The 13,026-nt window shown below is 48.6% G+C and overlaps 4 protein-coding genes across 4 annotated transcripts; 1 reads left to right on the forward strand and 3 right to left on the reverse strand.

Moving 5' to 3' along the window:
• Positions 1-393: 393 nt before the first annotated feature.
• Positions 394-5,985, reverse strand: F9C07_2230300 (uncharacterized protein; the record flags this gene model as incomplete). Its single annotated transcript, XM_041291591.1, has 2 exons — positions 394-1,552; positions 1,613-5,985. 2 exons carry the CDS (start codon positions 5,983-5,985, stop codon positions 394-396), a joined length of 5,532 nt encoding a protein of 1,843 aa, XP_041144080.1.
• A 568-nt stretch (positions 5,986-6,553) lies between these two features.
• Positions 6,554-9,614, forward strand: F9C07_1372792 (uncharacterized protein). The gene is made up of 3 exons (XM_041285663.2): positions 6,554-6,768; positions 6,927-7,279; positions 7,344-9,614. The coding sequence occupies exon 3, from the start codon at positions 7,344-7,346 to the stop codon at positions 9,441-9,443; it is 2,100 nt and encodes a 699-aa protein (XP_041144081.1). The 5' UTR covers positions 6,554-6,768; positions 6,927-7,279; the 3' UTR covers positions 9,444-9,614.
• A 170-nt stretch (positions 9,615-9,784) lies between these two features.
• F9C07_4401 (histidine phosphatase superfamily) lies at positions 9,785-10,755 on the reverse strand (the record flags this gene model as incomplete). The annotated part of the gene is made up of 2 exons (XM_041291592.1): positions 9,785-10,369; positions 10,426-10,755. The coding sequence occupies 2 exons, from the start codon at positions 10,753-10,755 to the stop codon at positions 9,785-9,787; spliced, it is 915 nt and encodes a 304-aa protein (XP_041144082.1).
• An 843-nt stretch (positions 10,756-11,598) lies between these two features.
• F9C07_4402 (uncharacterized protein) lies at positions 11,599-12,302 on the reverse strand (the record flags this gene model as incomplete). The annotated part of the gene is made up of 4 exons (XM_071511216.1): positions 11,599-11,700; positions 11,756-11,823; positions 11,855-11,928; positions 11,989-12,302. The coding sequence occupies 4 exons, from the start codon at positions 12,300-12,302 to the stop codon at positions 11,599-11,601; spliced, it is 558 nt and encodes a 185-aa protein (XP_071364817.1).
• Positions 12,303-13,026: the final 724 nt, after the last annotated feature.

Here is a 13,026-nt window from a genome sequence, read left to right on the forward strand (position 1 = left end):
GAACAACTAATCATTTTCAGTAATTACAAATAAACAGGACCGTTCCGGTCATTTCTATTGTTGGTATCTGTAGCCCAAAAAGCATAATGAACAATTTTTGGATTTAGTAGTGAACATCGAAGAAACACAAAAAGTCGCTCATGCAGGCAATCCCAAAGCCTTTACTCAACCAATGCCAGAACTCCAAATATGCAATCATTTGCGGGAGACAACGCCAGTCAGGTCCGACATTAAAACACTCATACATACAAGCCGTCAGAGAATAGAAAAGAGGGTAAAGGAAGAATGAAAGAGGAGTTGAAGAAATTGAAAAAAGAAAGGTAGGAGAGAAGCAAGAAAGAAAAAGAAAAGTAAGAAAGAGAGAAAATCGAATGGAAAAGAGAAGGGAAAAGATCATCCGGTAATAGCTTTTCTTTTCAGTACTCCAAGTTTCTCAAGCTTATTCCAAGCGTGATCCATGTCAGAGCCTGGTTCGAGCGTGGGACGCAACTGCAGTCCATCCAAGAATTTGAGGGAGCCGCCTGTTCCCGCGTACAGCATCAGTTCGAATACTCTGCGTCGGAGCCGTGTCGGCTCATCCAAGTGTGATAAATATTTTTGGTCGGCCTGGGGGTCCGCTGGCGGCAGAGTATATGGGTCGTTGATTTCGATATCTTTCTCGGCGATAGGTTCTTCGTCCTGGTCATGGATAATCGAACGCTCTGAATTCTCAGCGTGCCCAAACTCAGCAAGCACAGATTGGATATCTAACCCAGCTTGGTCACGTTGGCTCGGCTCATCTTCTACTTTCAAATTTTTTGTATCTCCAACTCTCCCGCTTCCAGTGACGGCGGGAGGATAGAATCTGACTGTGAGTGGGTTGCCTCTTACATCTACCTTTTGAAGGGTAGAAACCTTATTCTTGTTTGTTCTTCCTATCCGACTCAAGACTTGACACAGCCTCCTCAAGCGAACAATGCAGTTGCTGGCAATGGTCAGGCGAGAAAGGCAATTCAAGCCTGCCAGTTCATTGATACCGGCCAGGGAGTTAAAATTCAAGTTGAGAACCCTGATGTTCGGAAAACTGAGTGCAAAATCCGCGGGCAGGCTTTGGATGCTGCAAGATGCAACATCGAGCAGTTGCAAGCCCGAAAGCGGGTTGGACGGAGACAGGCACTGCAGAGACAGTTTATTACAAGAGAGGAATACTTTCCGGACGTCCTTTACCAAGCCCAGGTCCACATCAAAGAAACCGCCATTGTGGTCGCCTGTATTCATCTGCTCACGAGCAGAAAAGACGTCCAAACCTGCACAGTGTTCAAGTCCCGACACTGTGAAAAGGTAGTTGTGGTCAAGGTAAAGAAGGGTAAGCGACGGGAAGGCTGTAACATCCAGGCTATGCAGTTGATTACTGGAGAGTCGTAGGGATGATAAGTATGGCATAGGGGCCGATGGAGCGACTCTAGCCAGCTGATTGAAACTGAGGTCGAGGTTTGACAATGCTGAAAGTGACTCGATATTTTGTATTGACATCAGTTGGTTATGGCTGAGATCTAACTCTTCCAAGCGAACCCTATAATAGCAAATGAGTCTGGTGCCCTGTAGCAGTCTGGGCCGGAATGAGAGTACTTACAGCTCTGAGTCCTCAAAATCGACAGTCGTCAAGCTATTGTTCCGCAACTTCAGACTGAGAAGTCCGTCCAGTTCAAAAATGCCCTCGATGTTTCGGATATTGTTGTCTTCCGCTTTTAGTTCCCTCAGGTGAATCAAACTACTGAATCCATCAAGGCTCTCAAGCTCGTTGCCAGAGACATCCAAATATTGCAGGTTCACTAAGTGGCCCCAGGCTGTTAAATTAGAGAGGCAGTTATGCGATATTCTCAGAGTCCTCAAGGTGGGAGGCACCCCACTCAACTGTCCAATACTGTTGCTAGACACATCCAAATCTTCAAGACGAGGACAAAAGTCACAAAGTTTGTGAAGAGTGATCAAACCTTTCTGGCGGAGGACTAAACGTCGGACATGCTCCCAATAGGGTTCAAAAGGTTCGGCTTCTGTAATATGTTTCACTAACTCTTCAGTCGCTAGAGCAAATGTCCCATGCACCTGGCGCAAAGATCGGGGATGGGTGCGCTGAGCCACATAGCTAAGCTCTAGCTGTAGAGAAGGGTCAATTTGGTGGACAGTAAAGTCAGGCAAAGGGCTCAAGTGGAAGCTATAGTTCGTGTCATGGTCCATATCACGCAGGCACATAAGCGAGTTCTCGGGATGACTCTTAAGCGGCGTAGATACAGCATCATTGCCCCGTCGGACTAAACTCAGGCTATCACCTTGCTCTTCATTTGTCTCGTCTATTCTAGAAATAGCGTGGCGAGACGAGGCATGTTCAGATGTATATGTGTGATTAGCCGCCGTTTGAGTCTCTTGTCCGGAACCCGCAAGTTGGGCTCTCCGGAGCTTTGACGGACTTTCATCGTCGCTATATGCGATTTGTGAAACAAGTGGCGACGAGAAACTTATCGTGACCACTCGAGCTTGTTGCTTCCCGTCCTTTTGGCGTCGTGGTGGCTTCGATAAGCGACCCTCATGAAGCTGAATCTCGTGTTCAACCTCGCTGGAGGACGCTCTATTCCCTTCGGCTTCAGAACCCCATGAGGTCACTCTAGTCGCTGAATGGGGAGTACTAGAGGTAGAGCGGGTCGCCTTAGAATGCAAAGAACTGGCAGCAACGGATGGCTCGCCATCCTTGGTTCCTGGCCGAGCCACTGAACTGAGAGAGCCGGTCTTCCGACTCAGCGGACTTTGGCCATTGGCATCTTCTGACAGAACAGAGTCCCCGGTCCGTTCGGGGGAAGGAGAGTTTTGCATCCTCATCATTTCTTGCAATTCGTCAACACTAAGGTCGGGTATATCTTTGAATGGATCATCCTCACTATCTTCCCCTTTGGGCTTTTCTAAAGAAACTTCGGGCCTTTCCCTTATCCATTGATGCTTGTGGCGGTCATAAGTAAGGCCGTTCACCTGTTCTGGGATCAAATGAGAAACTATGTCGGACGATAGGACACCTTTAGCGTGCGAACTTTGTGAAGACCCGGTAGGCACCGAGCGTGCACTAAGGCTTTTAGCTGATATTTGCGTGTTAAAAGTCAAGAGATCAGGCAGGTCGTCATCTTCACCAGAAGTCGGCGCGGATGACTTGCGTTCGCGCTGCTCAAATATGTCATCATCTGGTTGCATATTATCAGACGTCTGGTTGATGGCAGCTCCATCATCTTGTCCGACAAATTCCTTGTCGTTTTCCACTTGAAAAGGCGAATCCTGTTGATTATCGAAGCTCAGCGAAGCGACCGAGGCATTATCCCCAAGCTCCAAATCATCGTGCTCTTGAAATTTCTTGAGATGACTTAGTATTCGAGGGTTTGTCTCCTGTTGCTCTCGCAATTTCCGCATATCCACTCCCTCTCGACTTGGGGGACGCGAGAACTCTTCTCGAGTAGATTCATCCTCGTAACTTTCACTTTCGTTTTTGTCTTCGGCCTCGGACTCTTCTACACTCGACAACCCACCTACGTTCCTGCCCTTTGACCTGATAATGTCCATGATCTTTGTCGCTTCGTTGAGGAAATCCTGAGTTGTGATTGACCCCTTGCGAGTTTCTTCAAGGACACCAGTAACCTTGACCATTGGCACATTCGTCTCCGGTGGGGAATTCTCATCGTTGTACACAACATCAGGTTCATTTTTACTTGGTGAAGATCTTTTTCTTATGGAGCCTCTTGTTTGGCTTGGTGTTGGCGTCCTTGGGCGATCGGATGATTGGGGCCGAAGCAGGCTGTCGCTGTCATATCGTAGACCGTGTTGCATAAGGCTTCTCTGTAATAACGATAAGTTATCGATTGGTTGACTAGAGGACACTACTTCTTCCTGATCCTCCCCTGCTATGATATGAGATCGCAGAAATGTTCTACGTCTCTTTGGGTTTGGGTCTTTTGCAGGGCTGCCGGGATTCCACTCAGCCTCTCCTTGGTCAGGATTTGTCAGCGCAATCGAATCTTGGTTCTTTGACGCATTAAATCCACGGTCTATGTTCGATGATTTGCCCGTCGAGTTATGACTGTTAACTTCGGAGCGACGGCTTGACTCTCTATGCGAGGGACGTCGTAAATACCGTCGCCGCCGCGACAAAGGACGGAGCTCTCCATCAGGGGCGTCGCTACTTAGTAACTTCGGCGCATAAGGACTCGTGTCTGCGAAGTCGAAGTTATCTAATTGGCCATCACCGAACCGACTAAGGCGAGAATTTGCCGTATTTCGTGATCGCGGCCGTTCGACCCTTCTTATAGAATTTTCTCCCAGCATATCGTGCTTTGCGCTCAAAAAGCTTCGGCTCTCGCCCTTCCGCCGAGCTTCTTCTGAGGGCGAGGCAGGCTCGTCTTCTTCTGATAAATCATCAAAGGTTTCTTCGAACTGGCTCATCCGTCGTAAAAGCCTGTTATTTGTGAAAGTGTCATGATTGCCAAAGAGCTTCAGGGGGCTCCCTGAAGAGGGCATAACTTCACTCCTATCCTCCCCAAGTATCGGGGCTTTTACATGAGCTGAAGACGGTCTAGGGAGCGTAGGTGGGTCAAGTATGGGATTTGTTCGATTATAGAAGGGTGGCGAGCTTCGAATCCTAGAGTTGGGAGCAAAGAAAGGAGATAATCGTTGGGAAGTGAAGGTTGGTGGAGAGAGTTGATGCTTGTGAAAGGAGCTCTCATTTGCATACTGTTCTCGGCGCAAGTTCCCGAAAGGCCCACGCCCTCGATAATCCAAAGTTCCCATAGAGAGATCCTGAGGTAATGAATGGCTCGTGACATCGAAGATGTCTTCTTCCGGGGGTGGATCGATAGTAAATTCGGTGTGCTGGTTGAACAAAATACTGTCACTCGCCCTTGAATCAGGCCGCTCATAAGGGGGTAGAGAGAGCTTCTGAAGCTTGCTAGTGACTTGCTTCAACGCTGACCGTATGACCTCTGACGTGCCGTTACCTTCCACTGTATTGGTTCGTGAAAAGGTGATAGGTGTGATACCCTCGTTGCGAAGGTCCTCTAGCCCAGTTGCTGACCTCATCTGGGTATCGTCCTGGGTAACAAATGAGCTGTCGTTGAAATTGGAAGGAGGTTCCTCGGGATCTTTCGGCATTTCTAATGTTGCATTGGGCGATCCTTCCGGGCTGTCGCTCACATTCGCATTCGATTGTAACTGAGTACTAGGCCCTAGCGGCCTATCCACATCATTCGGTGTATTCGCAGCATGGCTCTCGCCGATGTTCTGTGCCTGCGATGACCCCTGTGGACTTGTACCGGGGTCCTTATCCGAAGGATCACCGAAATCCCACAAGTCGTCTCGTTGTTTCATCCTCGGAATCGCCTCATGCTGTGTCTTCTCGGATCCTGGTGTGGGAGGTTTGAAAACGCCCTCTAAGCCCATAGGAGCGAACAGATCGCGCTGCTCTCCCGAGGGTAACTCGCCCCGGACCAACTTTCTCCTCCATTCGGGCGTACCCTCTTTGGTTTTGCCCTTCTTTGGCCTCACCTGCACTGTACCTTGTTGGCTGGATTGTGTGGACGCATTAGATACAGATCGCAGGGGTGACCTGGCATCCATGGCAGGTTTTGGCTTACGCGCCGAGGGCAGATCTGGTTTCGGGGTTTTCTTCGTCTTGTCCGGCGCGGGGGATCGTAGCTTGGAATGGGTCCTGGGGGTTCGCGGCGTTTTGGGAGTCGGCGGTTCTCTTCTCACAAAATGGCAGGGGCGGGATACCTTTTTCTTCTCAGCGGTGGATGGTTCAATAGATCGGCGCGTGGGTACAGGAATGCGACTAGGAGAACTCGGAAGTCCTTGTAAGCTCTGTAAACTGGTGCGACGGGAATGATTTGCGGATCGCGTTGGCACCGGGCTGCTAGGAGTTCCTGGGACAGGCACCCAGTCGTCGTCGAGGTTGTCGAGCCATGGTTGGTTGCTCATTGTCGGTTTGCTTTATGACCGCAGTATTCGCGCGTCGCGATCCCACAGTTGCAGTGAATGCAAACAGAGAGGAAATAATAACATAGAGTCTCCACTCATGCAGCTGCAATATCCGTCAAGGAAGGGGGGAACCTTAATATATAATTAATCATGGGAATTCAAATGGGCTGGGTTGTAGTAATTTGTTGTGGCATAATTCTGGTTTTATTATTTGAAGTGGAGTTTTGAGGCACTTTGAATTAACAAGCAGATCGATAAGTTTAGTTAGTTTTTGGGTGGTCCGGGCAACCCCAGAAGTATACTACCTTAAAAAGAATAGTTTCCACTTGTTCCACCAACAACTCTTGATGACGACTTAGGCGATTTAGGATCTAGAAAAGAAGAAACGAGGTTGACAAAAAAGAAAAATAGAAATAGACAGGTCATTCCCACGCACATCCCCCATATATTAATTTTTGCTTTTTCTTTTGGTGCCCCTGTCCATGTCATCTCGTGCCTTACGTCGGGAAAATTCCATTATAACCCAAAGGAGAAGTCATTAGGATTTTTTGGCTAAAAAACAAAAGACGTACGTTACATACATACATCCAGTACAGGCTATGAGTTGGCAGCGAACAATCTGAATTGCTGAAGGCCAATGGAAGTGAGGAGCAGGGGGGATCCTCATCCTAACTGGCGGGCCACAACCCGCTGCAAGGCATCAAAATGGATGCCAGGGCTTCAGGTGTTTCGGGCAATTTGGTAAACACGAGTCGGACATTATCAGGACCAAAACCTGTGCACGTATGTATTCATTATTGTCATCAATGCTTATTGATTTTCTATGTTTCACTTGGCAAGAGTGTTGCCTCTGTTCTTCTTCATTTTTTGTCTTTATCCACGTTATTTTCTATTTTCTATTTTTCTCACCTGTCTTATCGATTGACTTTCGATCAATTAAGGCCGTCAGCCTCAGTGCGTCCCGCCGTTTGTTGTCAGTCAGTCTCAGTTTGCGGGAGAACTTCAAATCAACCTTATCCGCATTTGGTTTAGCTGTAGTCAACCGGCGGTATCGTCGGGCCTTCAATAATCCAGCATCCACCCACCACGTTGCTGCGGGAATCAGTGGGGGACGCGTTAAGTGGTTTGCTTCGCGTGACCACACCGGAACTTCCACCAGAGCTGAGAAAAGCTTTGATCTTCCGCAAAATGGAGCATTATCGGTCCAATACAGTACCCAACAATTCTTTGTCGCAAAAGATATGAGGATCTTTCGGTCACACTCAGCTATCACGTCCTCCGTCGCTCAAATGCAGTCAGTGTTCGACTGCTGCTGCATTGTAAACAATCATACTCATTAATGATTTCATCCCACACAGATGCCACCCCGTCGACCGGTGTCGCCGCTTAATCTGGAAACATGCTCTCCGCCAACTTCCGATCTATGCAACGATGGTCTTCTCGGTTCCGACGATGAGCTGAACGATGAGGAACGTGCTGCGCAACGTCGGAGGATTGAGAAACTTGCTGAGTCATATCTCCAGGGCAAACCCCTCTTCATCCTCTCAGCTTCGCTACGGGGTCGCTTTGACGAAGGCTGGGTGAACCCTTGGAAGACTAATAGAAGACGAGCGATACCGCCTGGCCGCAGTACGATACGGCCGCCCAAAGAACCCGAGATTCCAGCGAGCCCCGTAATAAATGAAACCAACTCTCGAAGACGAAGAACATACCAGGAGCCTCAGGAAATCCGCGATTCGAGACCACCTACTGTCGCTCCAGAGTCAGATATCCATGTTTCTGGTCGCAGTAGACATGCTTCTGTTCGCCTCGATCGGTCGGGTGATAAACGTAATAGGAGGTCGATTTCTCCGAACACGCCACGGAGGTCAATACCGTGGGCGAGACCAGTCGATTCGACCGCACAGCTGCAGTCTCTCAGCACTTCAAGGCACACCAACGAGACTTGGTTGAAGAAAGATCGGAAACAAATTAGCTTCCAAAATGTTGACCCGCCCACATCCCCAACAACAACATTATCGTCCCGCTACTCAATTAAGAGTCGCGCCTCCAGGGACGCTAGAATGAACAGCCAGTCTACATCATTTGAGCATAAAGATGGACCCTATTCAGAACGGAGCACATCAAGTTCCCCTGCACAGGATGGCCCTGATCCTGAACCTCTCGATGTCAGCCGTGTCCCAAACAGCATCGCCTCTTCCCCTGCCAAGGAGCAGCGCCTTCCTGATCTTGGAAGAGAAAGGACCACATCCGGAGCAGTCAGTCAAGGCCCTTCATTCTGTGTCCTAGCTCCATCGTCGCACCTACCGCAGTTTGAGTACCGTCGGAAGAAGCCCCGTGTCTCCAACGAAGCAGGAGGCTCCAAACCTCCCACCGCCGGGGAACCGGATGCTGAAGAAGAGCCACGCGCAGCAGACTTCACAAAAGGTACCCAACTCCCGGAGCAAGACGCATTATCTCCGCAACATATGCATTCGGCTCATGCCAATAGACATGGCCTGTCCGAGGCCGACAAAGATCCTAGAGGCATTTTCATTTCTACCAGCACTACCAAAGCGATTGGCAATATATCTGTTTCTCAGTCAGCGAAGTTTCGATCTATAAGTACTGTGAATAAGGGAAACACTAGTGAGAGGTTGCCGTCTGCTCAACAAGTGCGTGCAAACCCAACCATGACAGACATCACTTCTTTGCATTCGATTGCAGTACCAAGAAGCAACTCGGAGTATGACGACGACACCATCCCCGATCCTCAGTTTTCTACTCAGGCAGCTCTCCTTCACGCACAGAGGTCGTTCCAGAATGACCTCGATAGCCCGGAACATGATATACCATCTCCAGATAGACAGCATGCTTCTAAATCCTCCGACCTTTCCTCACCTATAGCGAAGGATATTACTCCTTTCCATCGACTGTCCACACCCAATAGAGCTAGGGGAAGTAGCGGGGTCCAAGCACCTATGACTGCTGGTCAGTGGCAAAGCACCCAGTGCATGATTGATGCGGTTACGCCGTTCACCTTCAGTACAGAAAAGAAGCCAAACCGTCGGACTATGTCTCCAGTGAAGCACTTGACAGGTCGAAAAAAATTAAAAACTGCCAGCTTTAAGCTATCATCGCCCCCCTCGTCAGCCTCTAGTGAGGCACGTTACGAACAGGACAATAATTACATACACTCAAGTCCTGTTCCCCGTCGGTCTCCTGGGCATGAGACACAGCATAGTGTTCTCCCAATGACTTTAACGGGCACAACACCACCCACTGCTCAGGAAGGCCAGCGGGGCTTTCCAGGTGCCGACAGCTTTAATCTTGCCGAGGCGATCGCTGATGCAGGCAGCTGGCTGCAGCAAAGCTTCGACCTTAATAGGGATCTCAGACTATGTGAAACTTCTAAGTCAGCCGCAACTTCTTCGGCTGGCACACGCCGATCTGCAATAGGCGTGGATGGTAAAAAGTGACATGTCTGCACATCAAGGCAAGCTGCGCAAGTGTTCATGGAGAACATGGCGGGGCTGGTCCTTCCTCGAGGCGGCAGTCCTCTGTATCTCTGTTTGGCCTTATTCTCTTTGGTCAAGGTAACTCACCTGTGATGCATTTACGATTTTGATATTTTGTGAATAGAGATATATACCCTCACTAGCCACCAATTCTTTCTTAAAGATTGTATAATATTATGTTCTACAGATATACAGCCTTATTGCTCTAGTAGACTGTGTTCAGGATACCTATATGTATAGTGACAAGGATTTAATAATGAATCTTATGATACCTGCATACTAAAGATAGTCTCGAAACCATATTAGGATAATCCAACCCTCTCTCCACGAACTAACAAGGCAATCGTCGAACCCTCACGGACTCTAAACTCTTCATACCCACAAGCCCTAAGGATCGCCGAAATCGCATATGAGTGGACAGTCATAGAAATAAACGAACTAGAATCTTGCGCAAAAATTTCCTCGAGAACCTTCTGCTTCCTCGCAACATGTTCCTCAACAGACTCCCACCGGTCTGATTTCCACAGAAGATCTTCTTCCGAGAACCCAGGCTCAATTAAGTAAGAAGGATAATGGCCTTCAATCCATGTTCGTGTACTTCTCTTGTCGCACGTATGATCCGTCAATCGCTCCCTCAACAGCTCTTTTACTACAGGCTGAAACTGCTCTCTGAATTGCCCCATAGGTTTGGAGAACACGAGCCGCGTAGTCTCAAGGCATCGCGCCAGGGGACTCGTGTATAGCGACTCTGGTAATGGCACGTTCTCCGTGGCCACGGCATCTGTCCAGAATTGGCTCAGTGTTTCCGCTTGTTGAATGCCGGCTTCTGTTAGCTTTGCATCTACCCAAGAGACGGTACCGTCTCCGTCGAGGTGGGACCAGTAGCTCTGGTTTTATCAGTTACGTCGTAGACTGGATGAAACGAGGGAGTGCCATAACTTACATTCCATGCTTCTTTGCCGACTTTTGCTTCGAAGACATTGTGTACACCGAGGCCGTGTCTGGTTAGGTAAAGGACCTTGTAGGTCACTCTGTCTGGGTTTTCTGTGTTTAGTTCCCTGATGTAGGCTGCGAATCGCTCCCACGGCTTCTTAGGTTCTGCGTCTGGCTGGGTATTAGTTGTTTCGCTGTAGGGTTGGTCGATGAGGCCGAGGCTTGGTTGGGTGGTTACTTTTGAGTTTGGGCTTTGTCTGGCGATTTCGTGGTAGTTTACGAAGAACTCGGGCATGAGTTTGAACTTGTAATGAGATGGCGTGGCTTTGGGGTGCTCCATTCTTATTATTCTCACGCCGGGGTGCTAGTAATGGGAATTTGACAAGTTAGGTACAGCACTTTAAATACTCAAACTTAGAAGGTGTACAACTGAAGTGTCTTGACTAGGGCAGGACAAAACACCCTGGGGTGTAGTGGACTTTGCCGTTTCGGGTATGGTGTCAGATGCACTGCATTGAAGATGTCGTGTCCATGTGTACATGATCAAATACATGGATGCTCCGCAAATACCCTTCTCAATTCTTAATCTTTAGCACTAAGCGAATCTTGGTCAGGAGACTTCAAAGACAACATTCTTACATAAAGCAGTAGCACGGTACATTTGTCTATTTGTTATGCATCAACGCACATGGATAGTAGCTTGCATCCCTTGTTGTCGCATATACCCAACTATCTGACCACACTGTTGATCTGCAACATTGCCAACCACGGTCATGGAGCTACAGCCCGGACCTAACGCTCCATAGCCCAGCGATGATGCTCGTACCTGAACATATCCTGACTCTTCATGAGTCGGTCTCATGTATGACATTGAGATTTGGGGTACATCGTTGCTGTTGCATGGATAGGGGCACCGTTCAGTATAGTCGTTGCCACATATGACTCGGTGTTCGCTGGTGGGCTGCCCAAACGGTGGCTGATATACATCGAGCATCACAGCATTTTCTTGTGGAACGATAGTGTAATTCAATGTGGGCGTTCCTATGATGACTTGCTGACCGCACACAGTCCCTGTCCGAGGGATTTCAGGACGACATTGTACAGGATTTTGCTGCCAGCCAATCGACAATGCACTGAAGCAGGTCAGCCAGAAATAATGGAGGAGAAAATTATGAGAAAAGCATTACCAGTCTTTGAATTCCAGTATTGGTCGTCCTGCTAGCCCCTCCTGGGTGTAACTTGATAGATGGCCAGAATGAGCAACTACTTCTGGCAGCTTCATGTCCTGTGGAAGTATCAGTAAGACGACGTCTGGCAGCTTCGCAATGAATGTGACCTACATCCGTCGGTTCCCGGCTTTGATTGGCAGCAAATGGATAGAGGGTTTTCTCCCAGTGTTCTAAGCATTCTTTTGGTTCGTTATTTGTGTCAGCACTCACTTTGCGTATCTCTTTTGAGAAGACACGCACGATCAGGATTCCTTGTTTTGACTGAGAATGAAACCTCGTCCCATCTAACAAATAGTAAGTCTATGTCCTTATAGAACGGAATACTGAAGTGCGATAGCACTCACTCAGGTCCATATATTGCAACAGCTTCCCTTAACTGTGTCTCTTCATCTGGTGCCCAAGGCCCTTGCGACCAGCGCCGGTCGATCTTGAACCACCTCTTGCGACAATCTCTATTTGTCCTCCCTGGCAATGACTGTGCAACCAGCTTCCATGCGATGGTATCTTTCCTTGCTCTCTTGTTGTCTGATGGAAGAGACTGGTCTTCCCCACGGATTGTGCAGGCGTGGACGGTCTTGATGAGGATCCCATCTTCCTGAGCAGTCCACCTTATAGGTGAACGTCTGCTAGGAGGTGAGCTCTTGCGTTTTCTTGCCATTGCTGGATTAGGCCTTCCTATCAATTCGCCTTTGTAGAATTGAGATTAACGAAACTGAGGATGGCTCTGATGGAAGACCAGAGTCGGTATCAAGCTTTATACATGTACAATCCAGAGATACTAGAAAAAAGGGGCACAGCGCCATAAGCGTACGAGCCAAGTAAGTGTGCCAACCTCATGAGATAATACGTCAACGCCACCACGCTATCATCTGACACTGTATACACTCTCAGACTGCATGATCAAAATTCTAGAACTGATAGAAGAACCTATGGTAAGCCACCGCGCACATGGAGCTTCAGGCAGAGTGCGTGTTGTATTGGTCAATTTGAAATGGCTCACGCAGGTACATATGCTATGGAACCGTCCAGAAGCCACTTTGCAATGAGACAGGGGAGTCAGCTCCTTCGCCATGCCCCGTGATCATACATATGTACTTATTGGTCGGTGTTTCCAAACACCACCCTCCCGCTACCATTTACCGTTTACCAGACTTAGTCACCTTGCATATCACGTATTCCAGAGAAACTCCGCCCCATCCTCTTCCAGGCGCCGAAAAGACGGCTGAACGTCTAATGTTAGAACCCGAGAGTGTTTAAAACATAATCAATGGTAGCATATCATCTGCTCAAAGTTCTTTGTGTTTTGGAGTCTGCACCATGAGGCTAGCCCAGCCATGTTCCTAGGTAGACTCACTCTTGCTCGTATTCATGAGACATCGCCT

The sequence above is a fragment of the Aspergillus flavus genome, chromosome 3, assembly GCF_009017415.1.
Source record: "Aspergillus flavus chromosome 3, complete sequence".
Taxonomy (NCBI): Eukaryota; Fungi; Ascomycota; class Eurotiomycetes; order Eurotiales; family Aspergillaceae; genus Aspergillus; species Aspergillus flavus.